Here is a 20,382-nt window from a genome sequence, read left to right as displayed (position 1 = left end):
ACGTGATCCTTCAGAAATCATTTTAATATGCTGATTTGCTGCACAATAAACATTTATTGATATTAATATAGAAAACATTGGGTTTTTAACCATTTTTAAAAAACAATTAACCATTTAAAAAGTATTATGGTATTATTACATACCTTGAAGAACAATATAAGCAATATGAATATGATAATCTTTTAATACCACATGTACATCTCATTTTGTACTGTGGTTCTAACATCTGATAGCATGAGTGTTGCTTTAAGCAGCTTTGTATTCTCAGGTGGAGAGAAAGTAGAGGAAATACCCCTTCAGACAGAGTCTTCCTTCAAGCACCGGCCCACTAAATTCCCAAAACAACAACGAAAACCTCAAAAACAACTGGAAGAGATTCCCCCACCTGCTTTAACTTTTTATCAAAGCAGATAAAATAAGACTCACAATTTTCTCAGAAAATCAAACTCACTCTGGAACATTTCCACACATCAAACTCACTCCAGCAAACGATTATTCTTTGTCCTCCACTTAACTGAGAGCTTTTCATAGACCTGCAGCACATTCCTCCATTATCTGGCTCCTCCCACATTAATTAGCATCATGATACTCCCCTGAATGCGTGGCGAAGACTGACACGGAAGAGAAGAAATTGTTGAATAAAGTCGTTATTTTAGTTTTTTATTCTCATAGCTTTATAACATTATGGTTGAACCACTGATGTCACATGAACTATTTTAACAGTGTTCTTATGGGCCTGTTGCTATCTATGGAGGGTCAGAAAGCTCTCAGATTTCATCAAAAATATCTTATTTTGTGTTCCGAAGATAAACGAAGGTCTTGCGCATTTGGAACGACATGAGGGTGAGTAATTAATGACAGAATTTTCATTTTTGGGTGAACTATCCAGTTAATGTTACCGCATTTGACTTAAAAATTTGCTTACACAAGGTTTATAACTATGTCCCAAATTACTATTATTGTTATTATTTATTTTTGGAAAATGTTTGAACTTTTTGGGGAGGTTTTTATTCTCACCTGGTTACACCTGTGATAAAAAATTACTACACTGAAAAAAAAAATAGTGTAGAAACAATTTATCCTCAGAAATTGAAGTAGGGGGACTAAAAATATATTTTCTCGTAAAACATACTCCAATTATATCTTTTTTTTTTACAGTCTAGGTTACAAAAAATACATTGCTTGCAAATTATTTGTTATGCTATATTATTACCAAATAATCTCTTTATCATCTTGTTGTGTTTAATTTAGCAGGGTTTGTATTTCTTTTTGAATGATCATCCTTATCAGAGTCTTAGTTTTTTAATGTATATAGCGAAAAAAGTATTCACAAATGATGCTTTTTTTCATTCAAAAAATGAGATGCACAAGCACAGATAAGGCCTATTACCAATCAGCTCCCAAATGAAATGAAAAGCCTGTGTTAATTAAAAATAATAAATAAAACAAGTTATCAAAAAAGGTCCATGGTTTGGTGATAATATAGCATAATGAGAGATTTACAAGCAATTTTTAAAAAGCAACACCAAATTAGGCAAAGGATTTTCAGCACAGCACAAGGGTTACATTTGATTGGAGATCTACACAGTACTTAATCTGAAAGATTTCTTATTCATTTCACATCATAACTTTTTTTTGGTTTTGGTTTTGGTTTCAATTATAATGAATCCTAAAACATAATTTCCAGGTTTAAGTTAGATTTTGAATTGCAGATTTTTAGTGCAATTCTTGTATGTTTATGAGCATCAAATCAGCTTTTCCTGTCATTTTGTACACCTCGTATCTTCAGATTATTATGACCTTTCCATGTTTTCAAGATGGCACCAGCATCCTGACATGAAATCATCAATGCAGCACCACACAGCGGTTTACCTTTAGATTTCTGACAGCACGAAGAAAACGCAGAAGACAATGATCTCATCTTCAAGTCAAGAGCCTTCATATAGCTGTATGCACCTGCTCTTACTGTCTCCTAGCAACCAGAGCGCCAGAGACAGAGATTGATACTTTAGCCGCTTTACGAGTATTGTGTGTCTGATTGTGGCAGTTAAATGTTGGCTAATTGAATTGTGTTTTTTTGCTGAGCACTTTCAAGGCCGACGCCACGTTTGAGCTCGCATCTCACAGCTCGAGCGCTCCCAAAAACATCCTCACAGGCACTTTAGCCAAGACCGTTTAATTCAATTCACTTCCATTCTGAGAGGCCTTATCGATATGACGAACGATCATGTGTTATTATAACACTCACCGATTCTTTCACCGATTTTCTAACACTTGTCGAGATTCTTGTAACAGAATATTTATAAATATACAGTGACCAAGCTAAATGTAATCAATAAAACACATATAAATAACGCAAAACATAGACATTCATGTTCTTGAGGTCAACCAAGTAAATATTTCTTCTCATAGTCTTTTCCCAAAATTACATCAAGAAATACATCTCAATATGTCTCCATTAATTTATAGTCTTTAAAATCAACATGAAATCCAAATTTAGTTCCTATCGGCGTTATTTTAGTATCTTTGAGATACTATTACAGTTTTTTATTAATATTTTGATATTTTTATTCTGATTGTTTTTACTACTTTTTTTAGTAGATTTTGTTATATATGTCTACACTGTAAAAAGTGATAAGTTGACTTAACTTAAAAACATTGAAGAAACCCGTTGCCCTAAAATTATTAAGTACATAATAATAATAAAATTAAAAAGTTAAGTGAACTTGACAATTCAATTAACTTATTTTTTTTAATTATCATTTACTTAAAAATTTTAAGGCAAAGGGTTTCCTCAATTTTTTTAAGTTAAGTCAACTTATCACTTTTTACAGTGTATATACTATAGTTTTTATTAAATTTATTTTGGTTTTAGATTTGGTTCTTTACTTTTAATATATCAAGTTATGTTAAAACTGAATTAAAATTAGAAATGTTTCTTTGGTAACTAGCTGAAACAAAATGTTTGTTTTGTTGTTGTTGTTGTTGTTTTGTTTTTGCATTTATTATTTTACATTATTTATTTACATTAAACATTTATTTTATTTTAAGTTACTAAAATGTTATAAAGGTTTTTAGTTTCAGTTTTAGTTAACTAATAGCCCTAATATAAATTCATTTGTGCACAATTCAGTTAATTAATAAAAAAATCTAAACAAATGTAAACAATAATTCATGAATATTTAAACAAACAATAAATAAATAAACAATAAGTAAATTGAATAATATTAATCAGCAATATCACAGCCTAACATGTTTCAACTGAATAAAATACCAATGTGCAAATTGCTGCAGTCCTACATTATTTCAGAAATACCTCACAAAACCAAAGTTAAATGTGTTGTGAATGCTGTTTTATGTTTGAATTATGTAAAGGGGCTCAAAAGCTGCTGTAAGGTCGCCTGTACGCGTCTTTTCACGCAGTTTAATTGTTTCCCAGTCCTGCTGTTTGAGAACCTGCTGATAAATTATTCACACAACTTCAGGGGGGAATGTCTCCCTTGAAGGACATTGTGTGAAAAAGAAAATCAACTTAGGGAAACGAAGTGTATTTTCCTTAATTCCCAATGGGAAACTCCACAGAGATGTTTGTGTCAACAACAAACTTAAATTATTTGGACAACATCAGACTCACTACTGCAGTAAAAAGCCATTTTTTGATGAAAACATCAGTGTTGTTGTCCATGCAAAACTTGTCACTATAATGCATAAGGATTTGTACGTTTCAAACAGGAAGTGAGTACACATATAGATCCTTGCATTAGTTCCTTTACAGCAGAGGATTGATGTTGCCCTCTGAATGAACTTCCTGCCTCTATATAATTTCCACCTCTGAATTGATGAATTCTCTGATATGAACACATTTACTTTCATTTCCTCTCTCGCTCAGTGTCTGTGCCATGGGGCAGAAACAGTAAAGTAAGATGATATTAGATACCAACAAATATCATTAATCGTGCACACACACACACACAAATGTTCCAACACGAGGTGATTTAGATTACCGCTAAGTACTGCTTTTACTGTCACAACATTAATCACTCTACAGCAACACACACATTATCACATGACTCTTCCTGTAGTCATGGACACTAATATGGCATATTCAGCAAAAACTAACATATAAAACATATAGAAGTAACTGAAGTGGAACAATATAGTTCTTTATAACAGATTTATGCTTTTCATCCTGTTACTTCGCACACACACAGCTGTTCATGGGGTCCCACATGTGCAGTGTCTTTTGGGATGCAGTCCTTCGTGAGTTAGATTTGTATCCACCTCAGAAACTCCCACATTCACTCCCATAAATGAAAATGAGCTGAAAATGTCTTCACCCTCAGGCCATTCAAGATGTAGATGAGTTTGTTTCTTCATCAAATCTGTAGAAATGTAGCATTACATCAGTTGCTCACCAATGGATCCTCTGCAGTGAATGGGTGCCGTCAGAATGAGAGTCCAAACAGCTGATAAAAACATCACAATAATCCACTAATAATCCACACCACTCCAGTCCATTAAAAGTTGTGTGTTTGTAAGAAACAAATTTATCATTAAAACATTTTAACTTCAAACTGTCGCTTCTGTCCAAAATGTGAGTCTATAATTCATAATTACATTTCCTCCAGTGAAAAAGTCTTTCCGCTGTTGTCCTCTCACAACAAAATCCACCCACATATTTGTATTTAACTGTTTTGGACTGTTGTTTTTTGCTTGTAAATGGTGCTTGATCTGTGCATATTTCTCTCCTGATTCAGATGAGATGATTTTTTTTCACTGGAGAAAGCAATATTATGGATAGAGACTTGTATTTTGGCCAGAAGCAATGGTTTGACGTTAAAACATCTTAATGATGGATTTGTTTCTTACAAACATGCAGGTTTTCACTTCACAAGACATTAATTTATGGACTGGAGTGATGTGGATTATTGTGATGTTTTTATCAGCTGTTTGGACTCTCATTCTGACGGCACCCATTCACTGCAGAGGATCCATTGATGAGCAAGTGATGTAATGCTACATTTCTTCAAATCTGGTGTAAAAACAAACTCATTTGCATCTAAGATGGCCTGAGGGTGAGTACATTTTCAGCCAATTTTCATTTTTGGATGAACTATTCCTTTAAAACTTAATCATTTCAACTAAGAGAAGGAGCAAACTGCTCATTAAACAATTATTATCAAGGGAACATCACTATCTTTACAAGTGAAAGCCTGATAATGGCTCTATTTCTTTAAGATGCTCGCTCACTAGCCACTTGTCTTTCCTACTTTTGTTATTGATTAAATTTCCAGCCCTTCAGGGGTCTGTGTGTGGATAAGACCATAAAACCTTATATTGATTCCCCGTAATGTGGAATTTTATACGGAATTGTGAATTTAATGCGAAATATAATCAGTGAAACAAAAGAGGCTTGTTCTGTCCTGCAGCTGAAAGGTGATTTTAATGTGTAAATGATTTCCTTATTCAGCACTGTCCAAGACAAAGAAAGGAGAACAGTGCCCCCTGTTGGCGAACACTATTTCTTCAATATAATGTATGTCTGCTGCATAGTATGTGAATTTTCTGTATGCTTAACACCTGAATGAAAACTTATTATTTTTATTAAAATGTGCAATATACAACAGAACACACTGCATGGCATACTGTCTCCCACAATGCACTTGTCTTGACCTTCCATTTCCAGTGTGATAAATGGACCAGAAGTAATATCAACTATTTTTAGCATCTCATTTTTGGCTTATTATGTAATTGATCTGCTAGCATTTTAACAAAAAAAATAGGTTATACATGTAAAATACTGTATTTAATTTTAGCATATGTGACCCTGGACGACAAAACTAGTCTTAGGTGTAAATTTTTCAAATAAATAAGCTTTCCATTGATGTATGGTTTGTTAGGATCGGACAATATTTGGCTGAGATACAACTATTTGAAAATCTGGAATCTGAGGGTGCAAAAAAATCTAAATATTGAGAAAATCGCCTTTAAAGTTGTCCAAACGAATTCTTAGCAATGCATATTACTAATCAAAAACGACGCTTTGATATATTTACAGTAGTAAATTTTCTAAATATCTTCATGGAATATGATCTTTACTTAATATACTAATGATTTTTGGCATAAAAGAAAAATCTATAATTTTGACCCATACAGTGTATTTTGGGCTATTGCTACAAATATACCCCAGCGACTTAAGACTGGTTTTGTGGTCCAGGGTCACATATAGTTATTTTTGAGAGTAACATTCAAAGGTTAACATTCAAAAGCATTAATTATTAAATTCATAATTTTTTTAATTAAAAATAGAAAAAAAGTAATAATTTGAAATATTATTACAATTTAAAATTTTCTATTTGAAAATATTTGAAAAAAAATGTAATTTATTCCTGTGATTCAAAGCTGAATTTTCACCATCAGTCTTCAGTGTCACATGTTCCTTCAGAAATCCTTCTAATATGCTGATTTGCTGCTTAAGAAACATTTCTTATGATTATTAATGTTGAAAACAGTTGTGCTGCTTAATATTTTTGTGCAAACCGTGGTACACTATTTTTCAGGGTTTTTGAACGTTCAAAAGAACGGCATTTATTTGAAATTAAAATCTTTTGGAACATAAATGTTTTTATTGTCACGTTTGATCAATATCTTGCATCTTTGCTGAATAAAATGATTAATTTCTTTAAAAATAATAATAATAAAATGCTAGCATTTAAGTAGCTATGTTCTATTCACAAACAACACTGTTCTAATATCAATTACAATATCATTACAGCAGGAATTACTCTCAGAAAAATACATTTGAAGTAAAATATCTTAAAGTTTACCATTCCAATCAAATAATAATTTAAAATAGAGAACAAAACAGCTGATGCTTTCAGATCATCACACTGGAAATGGAAGGTCGACCAGAGCACATTGCATTACATTGAAACAAACAGCAGCACTTAACTAAAACATGCTTCTGAGAACATTAGTGAGTGACGACGTAACCGAATCAGTGAATTCTTTCTCTTTTTCAGTTCATTGAAACAAACTGTCCAAATAAACCGACTCGTACTTCTCAGCGCTAACCAAGTGTTCTTCATCGATGCGTAACAGACACTAAAAATAATGGCTGAATCTTTTCTGTGGCACATGACGGAGCAGGATATCTAAAATCCCTCCTGCAGAAATTCAAGTGTAATGGCTGGATATCTGTCTCAGAGACACGCTCGCTAACCTCTGTCCTGTTGCGCCTCAGCGATGACCATCCTCATCAAAAACACTTTACCCACAGTTCCCTGCAGGGTGTGTGAAGTTTATTCTGTGATCTGAGACAGAACAACAAAAAAACGTTACTGAACTGCACTTTTGTTAAGAAAAAAAATCAATACAGCTATTGCCCTTTGCCATAGATGTGGGCCACTGCAGAGTAGCTGCAAGTTTTTTTAAAATAAAGTTATTGTTATGACACTGAAAATAGTATTGCATGATACAATAAATGGGTAACACTTTACAACGTGGTTCCATTTGCTAAAATTTGTTAACATGCGCTAGAAATAAAAATACTAAAGGATCTACTAAGCTTAGTCAGTGCTAATTTCAACATTTACTAATGCATTATTAAAATCCAAAGTTGCATCTGTTATAATATTTAATGGACTAACATGAACTAACAATGAAGAATCATATTTATCTTAACTAACATTAAAAATAAATACTGCAACAAATGTGTTGCTCACTAGTTAATATTATTTAATGCATTAACCCGAGTTTAACTAATTAAATGTGTTTTCTATATTCTAAAAAAAATGTCTTTGCCATAAGTCTTAAAAGCAAGCAAAAATATATTAAATCTATTTTAAAATAATTATTTTCTCATATTTTATATAGATTGTGATATTTAGTTTCACTGCAGTATCCATGTTTTAAATATTAGGCGTGCTTTGTTTAATAAATCCCACTGATAACTTTATTAACATTAATTAATGCAGAAGGTATTATAAATTAACAATAAACAACACTTTTAATGCATTTATTATCAAGGTTAATGTTAATTCATGAATAAACTATACCGTTCATTGTGAATTCATGTTTGTTCACTAAACCTGAACTTAATATACAATTTTAAATGTTAAAAATGTAACAAATGTTAAGTAACTAAACCTTACTGTAAAGTTTTACCAAATAAATGTAAAAACTCTGTAAAATGTATGGTAAAAACCGGCAGCTGTGGTTGTCGGAATTCTACCGTAAATAATACGGTAACAACATTTTAGGTTTTACGGTTTTAACTTAAATTTACAGTTAAATACTGTAATTTCATTCACTGATATAATGTTAATATACCAACCCATTAAAGTACTGAAATCTGTTTTGTACCTTTGAAATACACCGATAACCACCAAATGCAGGTGGTGATGAGAAAGTCACATGATGAACCAAAGCCCATCACAAGCAGCTTTTAAATAATAACATATATAGAAGGTGCACAGTGTCATTCACACAAACACTAAACACCATCATGGTGAGACTCATTAAACTGAAATATGCAATAAACATTAATTTAACAACATTAGATGTAACATACAACCCTAATAAACATAACTGATAAGAAAAAACTAAGAAGAAACATAGTTATTTCAAAGAAAAAACATCAAATTCAAACAAAATTTGAAATGCAACGCAGGGAATTCTGGGAACCTCAGTTTACATTTTTTCCCTGTAAATTTTACAGGAACTTACCATTAACCATTTAACAAGTTTTTACTGTAGCATTTTCACAGTTCTTTACCGTTAAAATCACAGTCATTTTTTACAGTGTATTTAAATCTATTTTAAAATATTTTTGCATATTATGTATAGATATTAATATTTAATTTCACTGCAACACCCATATTTTAAACACTTTGCATGTTTTTTTTTTGTTTTGTTTAGTTTTTTTGTTTGTATTTTATTAAATATTTATATTAAAATAAAATTAACATCATTAACATGCAGTAGGCATGATAAACTAACAATAAACAACAATTTTACAGTGTTTATTAATCTAGGTTTAAGTTAATTCATAAATATACTCCTGCTCATTGCTAATTCATGTTTGTTCATTAAACTTATTATACAACTTTAATGCTAAAAAAGCATTAGCATATGGAGAAATTAACATTCTAGACACTAACCTAGAAAATAAATGTTGTAAATCTACAGTTCATTGTTATTTCATGATACCTAATGTATTAATTAATGTTAATAAATGAAACCCTGTATTATTAAGTGTATAAATAAAAATACTTAATGAAACAGTACAAATTTCTCAGGAGAGATCATTGGCTAGCAGCCGATTTACTTCTCAATTTCTCTGGGGACTAAAAAGTTGGGGGGGGGTTGTACTTTGGGAACCTCTTAACTATAGCCAACTACAAAAAACAGTAAATTGTACTCTGCTAAAATAGACATCCACATATTTTTGGGAGTGTACAGTATATTCCGGTGAGGACAAAGTCTGTTCAAGAGGACAAAGTAAAAGTTTTGTGTGTGTATTTCGAAGTTGGTCTGAATAAAACAAACTTTGGGGGCCAAAGACAAACATCGTTACAAGGTTGGCTTTGATTAAGCTGCCCGTGTGTGTGTGTGTGTGTGTGTGTGTGTCCCATGTGCCCTACTGCAGGGTCAAACACACACATAGATTAATTTATTCAAAAGGCATATTAACAAAATCTCTGCTGAGTTAAAGGTGCCCTTGTAACCGGGTTTACAGGGACTTTCTGCCTGCAATAAATCACTCCAAAAACATCCATAATCTAAAGACAATTATCAGCAAGATAAATCTGCTGCCGTTGAAAACTTTGGGTCATCTTTCATTGGAGGAAATTGGCAGCTCAAACCACAGGGAAACAAACTTGTTTAGCGACACATATCTGATTTCATTCATCGGACACTTATTTTGTCTCCCTCTCGATCTTTCACTTTCCACTCTTTTCTTATCATCACTAAATCATTGGTAATGATGCGCCTGTGCAATTTCCTAGATTTTCTCTCACTCTTACACCTCACTTGAATACTAACACGTTCATTGAAATACTCATCACCTTTATCTCTCTGCTTAAAATGTCTCTCTTCCTTCCTCATTCGTTTCACTTATTGACATTCAGATAAAGTATGAGAGACAAAGGCTGGTTGGGACCATTTTCATTCTTTGTCGAATCTCTCGTGGGATAATCATTAAAGGAATAGTTCACTCAAAAATCAAAATTTGCTGATAATTTACTCACCCTCAGGCCATCCAGTGAAGTAGATGAATTTGTTTGTATATTAAAGTTAGAGAAAATTAGCAAAACTTCACTTGCTCACCAATGGATCCTCTGCAGTGAATGGGTGCCGTCAGAATGAGAGTCCAAACAGCTGATAAAAACATCATAATAATTCACAAGTAATCCATACCACTCCAGTCCATCAATTAACGTCTTGTGAAGGGAAAAGCTGAGTTTGTAAGAAACAAATCTATCATTACTGTAAAATGTTTCTAACTTTAAACCATTGCTTCTGGACAAAATACGAGTCCTCTATCCATATACTTTCTCCAGTGAAAAAGTCTGAATCAGGAGAGAAATCTGCACAGATCAAGCACCAGAGCAAGTAAAAACAGTCCAAAACAGCTTTAAACAAATATGTTGGTGGATTTTTATGTGAGAGGACAACAGAGGATGAACTTTTTTATTGGAGGAAGCATTATTATGGATTATGGATTTGTATTTTCACCATAAGTGACGGTTTAAAATGTTTTAATGATAGATTTGTTTCTTCCAAACATGCAACTTTTCACTTCACAAGATGGTAATTGATGGACTGGAGTTGTGTGGACTACTTGTGGATTATTGTGATGTTTTTATCAGCTGTTTGGACTCTCGTTCTGACGGCACCCATTCACTGCAGAGGATCCATTGGTGAGCAAGTGATGTAATGCTACATTTCTCCAAATCTGTTCTGAGTCTGTTCCAAATCAAATTCATCTACATGTTGGATGGCATGAGGGTGAATACATTTTCAGCAAATTTTCATTTTTAGGTGAACTATTCCATTAAGACAACACAAAAAGGTGCAAAATAAACCTTTAAGTATCAGTTCATCATTTACTCACCATCATGTTGTTCCAAATCCATGTCTTTCTTTCATGGAGTAAAAATTAGTTTGCAGACTGTCCAAGCTGCTCTTTTCCATTCAATGAAAGTAAATAGTCACCAAGGCTGTAAGACAAAATTTTCAATGCAAAATTTTCAGTCTGTGCAAAAGTTTGGACACAATTGACTTCATTTATGTTTCTCATGACCTTTTGATTTTAGAAGCTTTTTCTTAAATGCTTGAAATATGTTTTGTAGTTGTGCATATGTATACCTTTACTTATGAAACAAAAATGATTATTAAAAAAAGTTGTTGAAGAAGCTGAAATATAATATCATTTTGGTATAGTTTACATCACTGTAGCACAGTTTTACTTTTAATTTGATAATGTATGTTTTCTGTTCAAATTCAGTTTGCTTCACATACACAGAAAAAAAATGATTTTTAAACAGTTTTCACTCAGAAATTGCTAGTACATTTCTTAAAACAATTACAAAGAAACTGGAAGTGTACAGAATTAATTAAATGTGACATTTTGAATTAGAAAGTCTGAAATAGTATTTTCTTTTAAAATATACTCCAATAATCTACTTTGAGAAATCATTTTTATAGTAAACATAAATCCATTTTATCTTGCATATTAAGTGCATTAATTGTGTTTTGACTGCCTGATTACTGTATGTCCATTAGTAAAATGCTTGTGTATTAGGTCAGATTTGTGTGTTTGTTTGTGTGCTTTGTTAATAAATTAAGTGCAAATGTCAGTCATTCGCAGGAAAGCTTGAATATGCAGGTGCTGCAAAAGTATAAAGCCACATTCAGCCCTAAATAACTCCATCAAAATGATCAGAGAGAAACGAGCAGAAGAGAGACAGTGTGTCTGCAACTGTGTAGGTGTTATAGGCAGACGAGAAGAGACAGCAGGTAAAAATTATAATGACAGGGAAACACATCTGAATCATCCGCCAAATCAATCTGAAAATCACACCCATTCTGTCTCCAGCTCTTTTCCTCCCACACGCATACAAATACTTTCTTCACAATGATTCACACACATGCAAGATCCCAATTTTACAGTCCAGATTTTGCAATGATACACTCCAGTGATGTCAAACTTCTTAGATGATAAAACAATAGATATATTAAGATAAATAAAAAAAATAAATAAAAAAACATGTCCATAGATAGTTAATGTGACAGAGCTGTGGTTACTCTAAGGCACCTGTTTGAGCTAAAGATGATGAAATTAAAAATGATGAAGAGAGGTAAAGTTAGTTTTGAGTAAATTATCAGCACAGCATTCAGAAACTCCAAACACACAACAAAACATCAAAGCATAATGGTTTTCTGGATCGAGAAATCAGTCAGCCTGCCTTAATTCTCACACTAGTAAACAGCGCCACCATGTGTACAAACACTGCTACACCACTCATACGATACAACAATAGAACTGCTAAAGTTTATTCTTAACTTTAATACAATTAATAAATATTAGTGCTGTCAAATGATTAATCGCGATTAATCGCATTCAATTTATTATGTATATACACACACACACACACATGTATGTATATATTTAAGAAAAATATGTTATATTTGTATATTAAATATATTTATATATAATATAAATTATATAAATATAAATAAACACATGTAAATATTTTCAAAATATATACTGTATGTGTGTATTTATATATACATAATAAATATGCACAGTACACACACATATATTATGTAAACAAAAACTTTATTTTGGATGTGATTTATCGCGATTAATCAATTGACAGCACTAATAAATATCTGCATTCAGCCTTATTACATATTCATCCCTTCAGGAATGAACAATTTAAGAGAACTTATCAATTTGACTGTCTGCTTTACAGTGTGTTAATTAATATATAATTGAATTGGTTATTATCATTCATTAAAACTATTTAAAACATTTTTGTTACTTGAAATAAACTAAATTAAATTATATTTTTAAAAAAAATGAAAATTCGAAGTATTGCCTTGGCAACTAACTGAAAGTTGAAGCATAAAATTAAAAACAAGAAATCAATAAAAACTACAAATGAAATGAAAATACATTAAGCCAAAACAATATTTTCAAAATTAATAATAAAAATGGCAAACAAACATAACCAAATAACTACAAATAATAATAATAAATATAGCTGCAAGCAGCGATTACCGGGGTTCAAACACTTTAGGGACTTTATTGCATCTAAGCTGATATGGTCTAGGTCAACCTGAAATGTTGGACTGACATTACAACACATCCATGATGAAGAATATTGCAACACACACATACTCAACCTGAAATGAAAGGGTTTAAGTATAACACATAATACAAAGTAAGCATACTTACACACATGCAAACACATTTTGTTGTAGATATAGTGATTTAAAGTAAATGATAGGTAACAAAATGCTTGCTGCAAGTCTTCTCTTTATAATGCAATTTTCAGGTCTCACTGTAATCATAATGTGTCATAATTGCAAAATGTGATTCTTCAATTTAAATGAAGTTGTAAACTTTGACAAAATGTAATATAAAATGTTATCATAATGACTTTATATTTTATATACATGAAAACATGGCTAACCTGTAAGAAGAGCTATATCAGTGAGATGAATGAGCCAATTAATGGTCTTCTACTGCCATCTAGTGGTTTTAAAGGCAATTCCAGATATTTTATCATTTAAGTGTTTTAGAGGCAACCAATGTCTGTGTCCTAAACTTTTTGCATTTTGCATGCTTGTCTACAATCATATGACACATGTGCTCACCTTTCATGAAGTTTGGTGCTTTGATTTAGGATTAATAGGGTTTTGTATACACTATATCAAGGCAATATTTTAATATGACCCTATTGTAGCTGTCCAAACGCAAATTGTCAACATTTTTTGATAATTATTGACCTAGAGACTCTAAAGAATTGTACTGCAGTGATTTTATTGATTTTAAGTTTGAAACATAGCACTAGTTCACAAAAGTAGGTTTTTTAAATAATCTCAAATAATTAAAGAACAGTTTGATTGACAGCAGTGATCCTAGAGGCAAAGTTGTTCAGAATGAGAAGATCTATTGTATGATATGAAGATATAGTGTATAAGTTTTTTTTCCATATTATAGCGCCACCAAGTGGCAGAGCTGCGCAATTTTTTTATTTTACCAAAGATTGAGCTCTTATACACTTGTACCCAGTTCGGTGAAGATATCTCATTCCGTTCAAGAGTTATAGCCATTTTAGTAAAATAGGCCCTGCCTCTTTCTAACGTTTTGGCGCCTCTTGCGACCTTTTTGCGAAAAGTTCAACTTTTTTTGATAATTGTAGATATTCTCTGTCCATATAATATTTCTGCGCTGGTTTGGTTCCGATCAGGCAAAAAACCTAGGACTAATTCACAAAAGTAGCTTTTTTAAATAATCTTGAATATTTAATGAACAGTTTTATTGACAGCATTGGTCCCAGAGGCAAAGTTGTTCAGAATGACGAGATCTATCTTATGATATGAAAATGTAGTGCATGTGTTTACATTTGAAATATTGTTTTTGAAGACTTTTTTTACTGTTATAGTGCTACCTATGGACCGATCTCCATGAAACTTTGCATGCTTGTTAAGAGTCATCGGACACATGTTTTCACCAAGTTTCGTAAAGTTGTTACTGAGTTTTTGTTTAAGTTTTATAAGCTTTTGGGTATTTCTGGTTACGCCCCTTTATTAAATGACCCCATTATAGCTAACCAAAAGACAAAATTCAAATTTTTTTGATGATTATTAATCTAGTGAGTCCACAGATTATTACTGCAGTAGTTTGGTTACGATTGGGCGAAAAACCTAGGACTAGTTCACAAAAGTAGGTTTTTAACATAATTGAGAATATTTAATGAACGATTTGATTGACAGCAATGGTCCTTGTGGCAAAGTTGCACATTATGAGGAGATATATCAAATGATATGCATATTGTGTGGATTTGTGAAACGCCACGTGATTACAGAGCCATAAAATTCGACAGCGCCAACTAGTGGCCGATTTCTTTCAAAATTCTTACAGACCTTTAGGGCCATGAGTTGAACATGCCCACCAAGTTTCGTTCCGATCAACCTCTGTAAACCTTGTCAAATAGGTGCTTAAACTTGTTTGGCCAATGGCGGCCATGTTTTTTGAGATATGCGAATGTCCTCATATACTTGTGCCACTTTAGACCAAGTCGCTACATACCAATTTTCAAGCTGATCGGACCAACGGTTGCCTAGTTATAGCGGATTTTATGTTTTTTATGTTTTATAGCGCCCCCAAGTGGCAGAGCTGTGCATTTATTTTTATTTGACCAAAGATTGAGCCCATACACATGTGTACAGAGTTTGGTGAAGATATCTCATTCCGTTCAAGAGTTATGCTTCAATTAGCATTTGGCTAACGTTAGCATAGATGTTAATTGGCGTACTGTTTCACGCGAAAATCGAAATTTCAACTTTTTTTTGATAATTATTGATAATCAGTGTCCAGAGAATATTTCTGCAGTGGTTTGGTTCCGATTGGGTGAAAAACCTAGGACTAGTTCGCAAAAGTGGGTGTAGATATAGGTCAATTTTGCGGAAAAACCGTGTCTTAGTAGTGAAAACCTGGCTGGCTCATTTTTGTCTGTGCTTATGCAAGGATAGCAACGATGTACATTTTTTTTATATCTACGACAAACGGGGTGTACAAGCTACGGCCAAAAATGTCTGAAATTGTAGTTTTTTACGCTGTTATTATAAAGTAAATAATAATAATAATAAAGTTAAATAAATAAATAAATAAATAAATTTGAAAATTTAGATAATTCATCATGTGACCCTGGACCACAAAAAAGTTTGTAAAATTTATATTTTTCAAAATTGAGATTTATACATCATCTGAAAGCTGAATAAATAAGCTTTCCAGTGATGTATGGTTTGTTAGGATCGGACAATATTTGGCCGAGAAACAAATATTTCTAAATCTGGAATCTGAGGGTGCAAAAAAAGTCTAAATATTGAGAAAAATCGCCTTTAAAGTTGTCCAAATTAAGTTCTTAGCAATGCATATTACTAATCAAAAATTACGTTTTGATATATTTACAGTAGGAAATTTATTAAATAACATGGATCGTGGAACATGATCTTTACTTAAAGCTGCAGTCCGTAACTTTTTTTGGTTAAAAATTATCCGAAATCAATATTTGAGCAAGTACATAACCAGCCAGTGTGCATCTGATCACACAAAGCCTGGGATTACACAATATTTGTATTTTAAAGACAATCAGTTGGAAGGGAGCATAGTTAGCTTTTTGGGTTAAAATCATTTCTTAATATTAAATTCGAATGGCATGACAATTAGAGATTAGACTGTACAGAAATTGAAATCTACATGCTAATACACACTATTCTCATAGTCACGCAATGCTGATGGTGTTAAAATTGATAATTTGAGAAAGTATAACAATAATAATAATTTGCACAGTTTGATGTGATATTAGCTGACCGATCGTTAGATTAAATCACCATTGTAGCGCAATTTATGGTAGTGTTTTTTTCCTCAGTTGGTCAAAAAAAATGTGGCAGACTTGTTACTTACTTGTGCAGATGGCAATATATGGTGAAAATTATTATTTGGGTCATATATTCCAAGACTTAGATTGCGAAGTACAGTAAACTTCCACATCGGTGCGGTGACTGACAGCTACACATTCACCTCAAAGCATTAGATTCATCCGCACTGAGCCGTGCCAACTCACAACCCACACAACCAAGATCAAAATGAATGCAGCTTTAATGTCCAAATGATTTTTGGCATAAAAGAAAAAACAATAATTTTGACCCATACAATGTATTTTTGGCTATTGCTACAAATATACCCCAGCGACTTAAGACTGGTTTTGTGGTCCAGGGTCACACATATTCTTTTTTATAATATTATTTTAAATATATATATTGTGACGAGCGTCCCGAGTCCACATCAGCGTTGCCCTGGAAACTCACGAGAGGCACCTGCTCACAAGTTATCACGGGCTGATCGGCCACACCTGCAGCTCGTCAACTCGCCTGCACATAAGCAGCATGCTCACGAACGAAGGGAGAGAAGCCTCTCCATGAGACAGCAGACTAACACGCTCTCTATTCCGTTCCAGAAAGCAGTGGGTGACCGATCAGCACCGCCACGAGCATTGCACGGATTCACCCGCACCTGGACACGACCGAGAGCACCTCGGCGAGAAAGAGCACCATCACCACTCACGTAGTCACCTGCCTTTAAATAAAATCCACCCTCCGGGGCCTTAAACTGAGCTCTCCTTGTCGCGTGATCCTGCCACACTGGTGGAGAATGCGGGCAAGTTAGTGGAAGGAACACCGACAAGCGATCTCCCTGCATCTCACCGTTCTTTTGTCTTTTCTTTTGTTTGTTTCTTCTGTCTCCCCTCTGCCAAGCGGCCGTTCCTCCCCGACATGGACGAAATCCTTCAGCGGCTTACGGAGGTCAGCATCCACCAGCAGCAGATTACTGAACATCTTGCTGCCTGACAGGGTCAGACCGAGCAGGAACTCGACGTGCTGTGCACGGCAACCGCGCGACAATTTCCGCTACCGGACCCCCATGTACAAGTGACGCAACTGTTGCCGAAAATGACGGCTCATGATGATGTCGAAGCTTTTCTACAGATGTTTGAAAACACAACGACCCAGGAGGGCTGGGAGAGTGAAGACTGAGTGCAATTGCTGGCGCCCCTCCTCACTGGTGAGGCTCAACGAGCCTACTTCACCCTGCCATCCTCGGTGTCAGACAAGTATAGCGAGCTCAAGAAGGAAATCCTGGCCCGCCTGGGGCTTTCTTCAGTCTGCGCGGCCCAGTACTTCCACGACTGGGAGTACAGACCCCGCCTCCCAGCCCGAGCCCAAGCCGCCGAATTATTCCGTCTCGCGCAACATTGGTTATTGGATAGGGAGCCCACAGCTACCCAGGTAAAGGAGCGCATCGTCGTCAACCGACTCCTCCGGGCTCTCCCGAGGACCCACCGCCAAGCTTTCGGGATGCGGAACCCCGCCACCATTGCCAAACTCGTAGAGGCCATGGAGCTGGGGGATGCTGCCCAACACCTTCCCCCGGAAGCCGGTCCAGGAGCAACGCGACTACCAAGGAACAGCGTAAGGACGACCGTCTAAAGCACTGCTCGACTCAAGTGTGCCTTGTAGAGGGAAAGGAGACACAACCGGGGCCCCATCCTCCCCCGCATTTCATCGTCCGAAACGGCCTGCTCTACTGTGGGGGGAGGAAAAAACCCTTCTTGTGGTGCTGCAGACAAAGACGGAGATGGTGCTGGAGCACACTCGCACCCGCTTGCCGGCCACCTTGGGGCGGCCAACACCACCCAACGGGTCCGTGACTGTTTCCACTGGCCAGGACTGGAGGCCGAAGTCAAACGTTTCTGTCAGTCCTGCTCAACCTGCCAGAAAACGTCTCCGAGGACACCTTCCCCCAGCCCGCTGATTCCGCTGCCCATCATTGAGGTGCCCTTCGAGCACATCGGGATGGACCTGGTGGGGCCGTTGCCTAAGTCTGGCCGGGGTCACGAACACATCCTGGTCACCGTCGATTATGCCACCTGGTACCCGGAAGCAGTGCCCCTTCGAAAGTCCATCGCCCACGAGCTCTTTCTGCTCTGTAGCCGGGTAGGCATCCCCACGAGATACTGACCGACCAGGGGACCCCCTTCATGTCCTGGCTAATGGCTGACCTGTGCACCCTGCTTAAGGTGACGCAGCTGAGGACCTCCGTATACCACCCCCAGACTGATGGCCTAGTTGAACAGTTCAACCAAACCCTCAAACAAATGCTGCGACGAGTGGTAGCTGAGGACAAGCGAGACTGGGACCTCATGCTGCCATATGTACTGTTCGGTATACTGGAGGTACCTCAGGCTTTGACCGGCTTCACCCCTTTTGAGCTGCTGTTCGGATGCCAGCCCCGGGGGCTGCTGGATGTGGCGAGAGAAGCGTGGGAACAACAGCCCGCGGCCCCAGCGCTCCGTGATCGAACATGTGAAAAAGATGAGGGAACGAATCGACCGGGTCATGCCATTAGTCCGGGAGCATCTCACCAAGGCTCAGCAGGCGCAGCAGCGACATTACAACCGAGCCGCCCAGCCTCAAGAATTCCAGCCTGGAGACCGTGTGATAGTCCTTGTCCCCAACTCAGCCTGCAAATTCTTGGGGCCTTAAACTGAGCTCACCTTCTCGTGTGATCCTTCCACCCTACCACTATATATATACAAATAAATAAAAGCTAATTGTAAATAATAATATGAAAAAATACATCAGTATACTATAATTAACAATAAAATAACACTGCTTTGTAGTGTCTAACTCATTGTTGATGATTCTTCTATTCCTGGAATACAAGAAACAAACTAGAGCCTCAGTTTCAGGAATAGATAAAAAGATGATAATCTAAAGATAATGATTTAGTAAGTCAGATTTATGATGCATAAATAAGAGTTGAGGGTAAAACTAAAGGATGTCTGTCTGATGGCTGAGCAGAGGTGAGCTTGAGCCGGTGAGGTGTGAAACACAGAAAGAGCAGAAGGAAAGAGTGAGAAATGAATCTACAGGACTGAAGCTACCCACTGATCCACAAAATACAGACTACAACATCATCTCATGGAACATTTATCTTCCTAAAGCATCTGTCTGCCTGATTCTAACAAAAAGAATGCTGAGATTAATCATAATGATTTGCTATAGTGTCTACTCTAAAGCATAATATGAATTAATACAATAGCCAAAATATGGTTAAATAGCTGTAAATAAATAATCTGCAGTATATTAAAATTGTGTTTTTAATATCCATTCTTAATATCAGAAATAAACTTTTTCATCAGTTTCATTAAATGCATGGTGCCCTTTTGTGCCCAACTGTGGGGCATGTTGTCACACTATATAAGGAACACTTTCACATGGTGCCTGCAATTTGACATTACCACTGTCAAATAAAAAGGTCAATTATATGATGTTATATTATATATACGATAAATTAAATGTACTACTAAAAATTTGAACTACTTTTATTACTATTTTTAGTTTTTATAGTACAGTCTTTAAGACAATGCAGTGACAAATCAATTACATTTGAACATCTTTGTCTAGATTTATAAACTATGAAAAAATTCTGAAAAAAAGGTCAGAATTGCAAGATATAAACTCAGAATTCAGACTTTTTTTCTCAATTCTTAGTTTATTTCTTAAAATTTTCTTCCCTTT

General features: G+C 35.1%; 1 protein-coding gene across 1 annotated transcript in view; it reads right to left on the bottom strand.

The window, feature by feature from the left end:
- The window catches only part of LOC131528862 (uncharacterized), a 33,612-nt gene that overhangs the window by 12,133 nt on the left and 1,097 nt on the right, over positions 1-20,382 (bottom strand). Inside the window, exon 2 of the mRNA XM_058758297.1 lies at positions 11,120-11,225. Coding sequence (XP_058614280.1) covers positions 11,120-11,141 — 22 coding nt within the window. The 5' untranslated portion in view covers positions 11,142-11,225. The remainder of the gene's footprint in view (positions 1-11,119; positions 11,226-20,382) is intronic.

Source organism: Onychostoma macrolepis, chromosome 21 (genome assembly GCF_012432095.1).
Source record: "Onychostoma macrolepis isolate SWU-2019 chromosome 21, ASM1243209v1, whole genome shotgun sequence".
Classification (NCBI taxonomy): Eukaryota; Metazoa; Chordata; class Actinopteri; order Cypriniformes; family Cyprinidae; genus Onychostoma; species Onychostoma macrolepis.
This window is presented reverse-complemented; position numbering and strand designations above follow the sequence as displayed.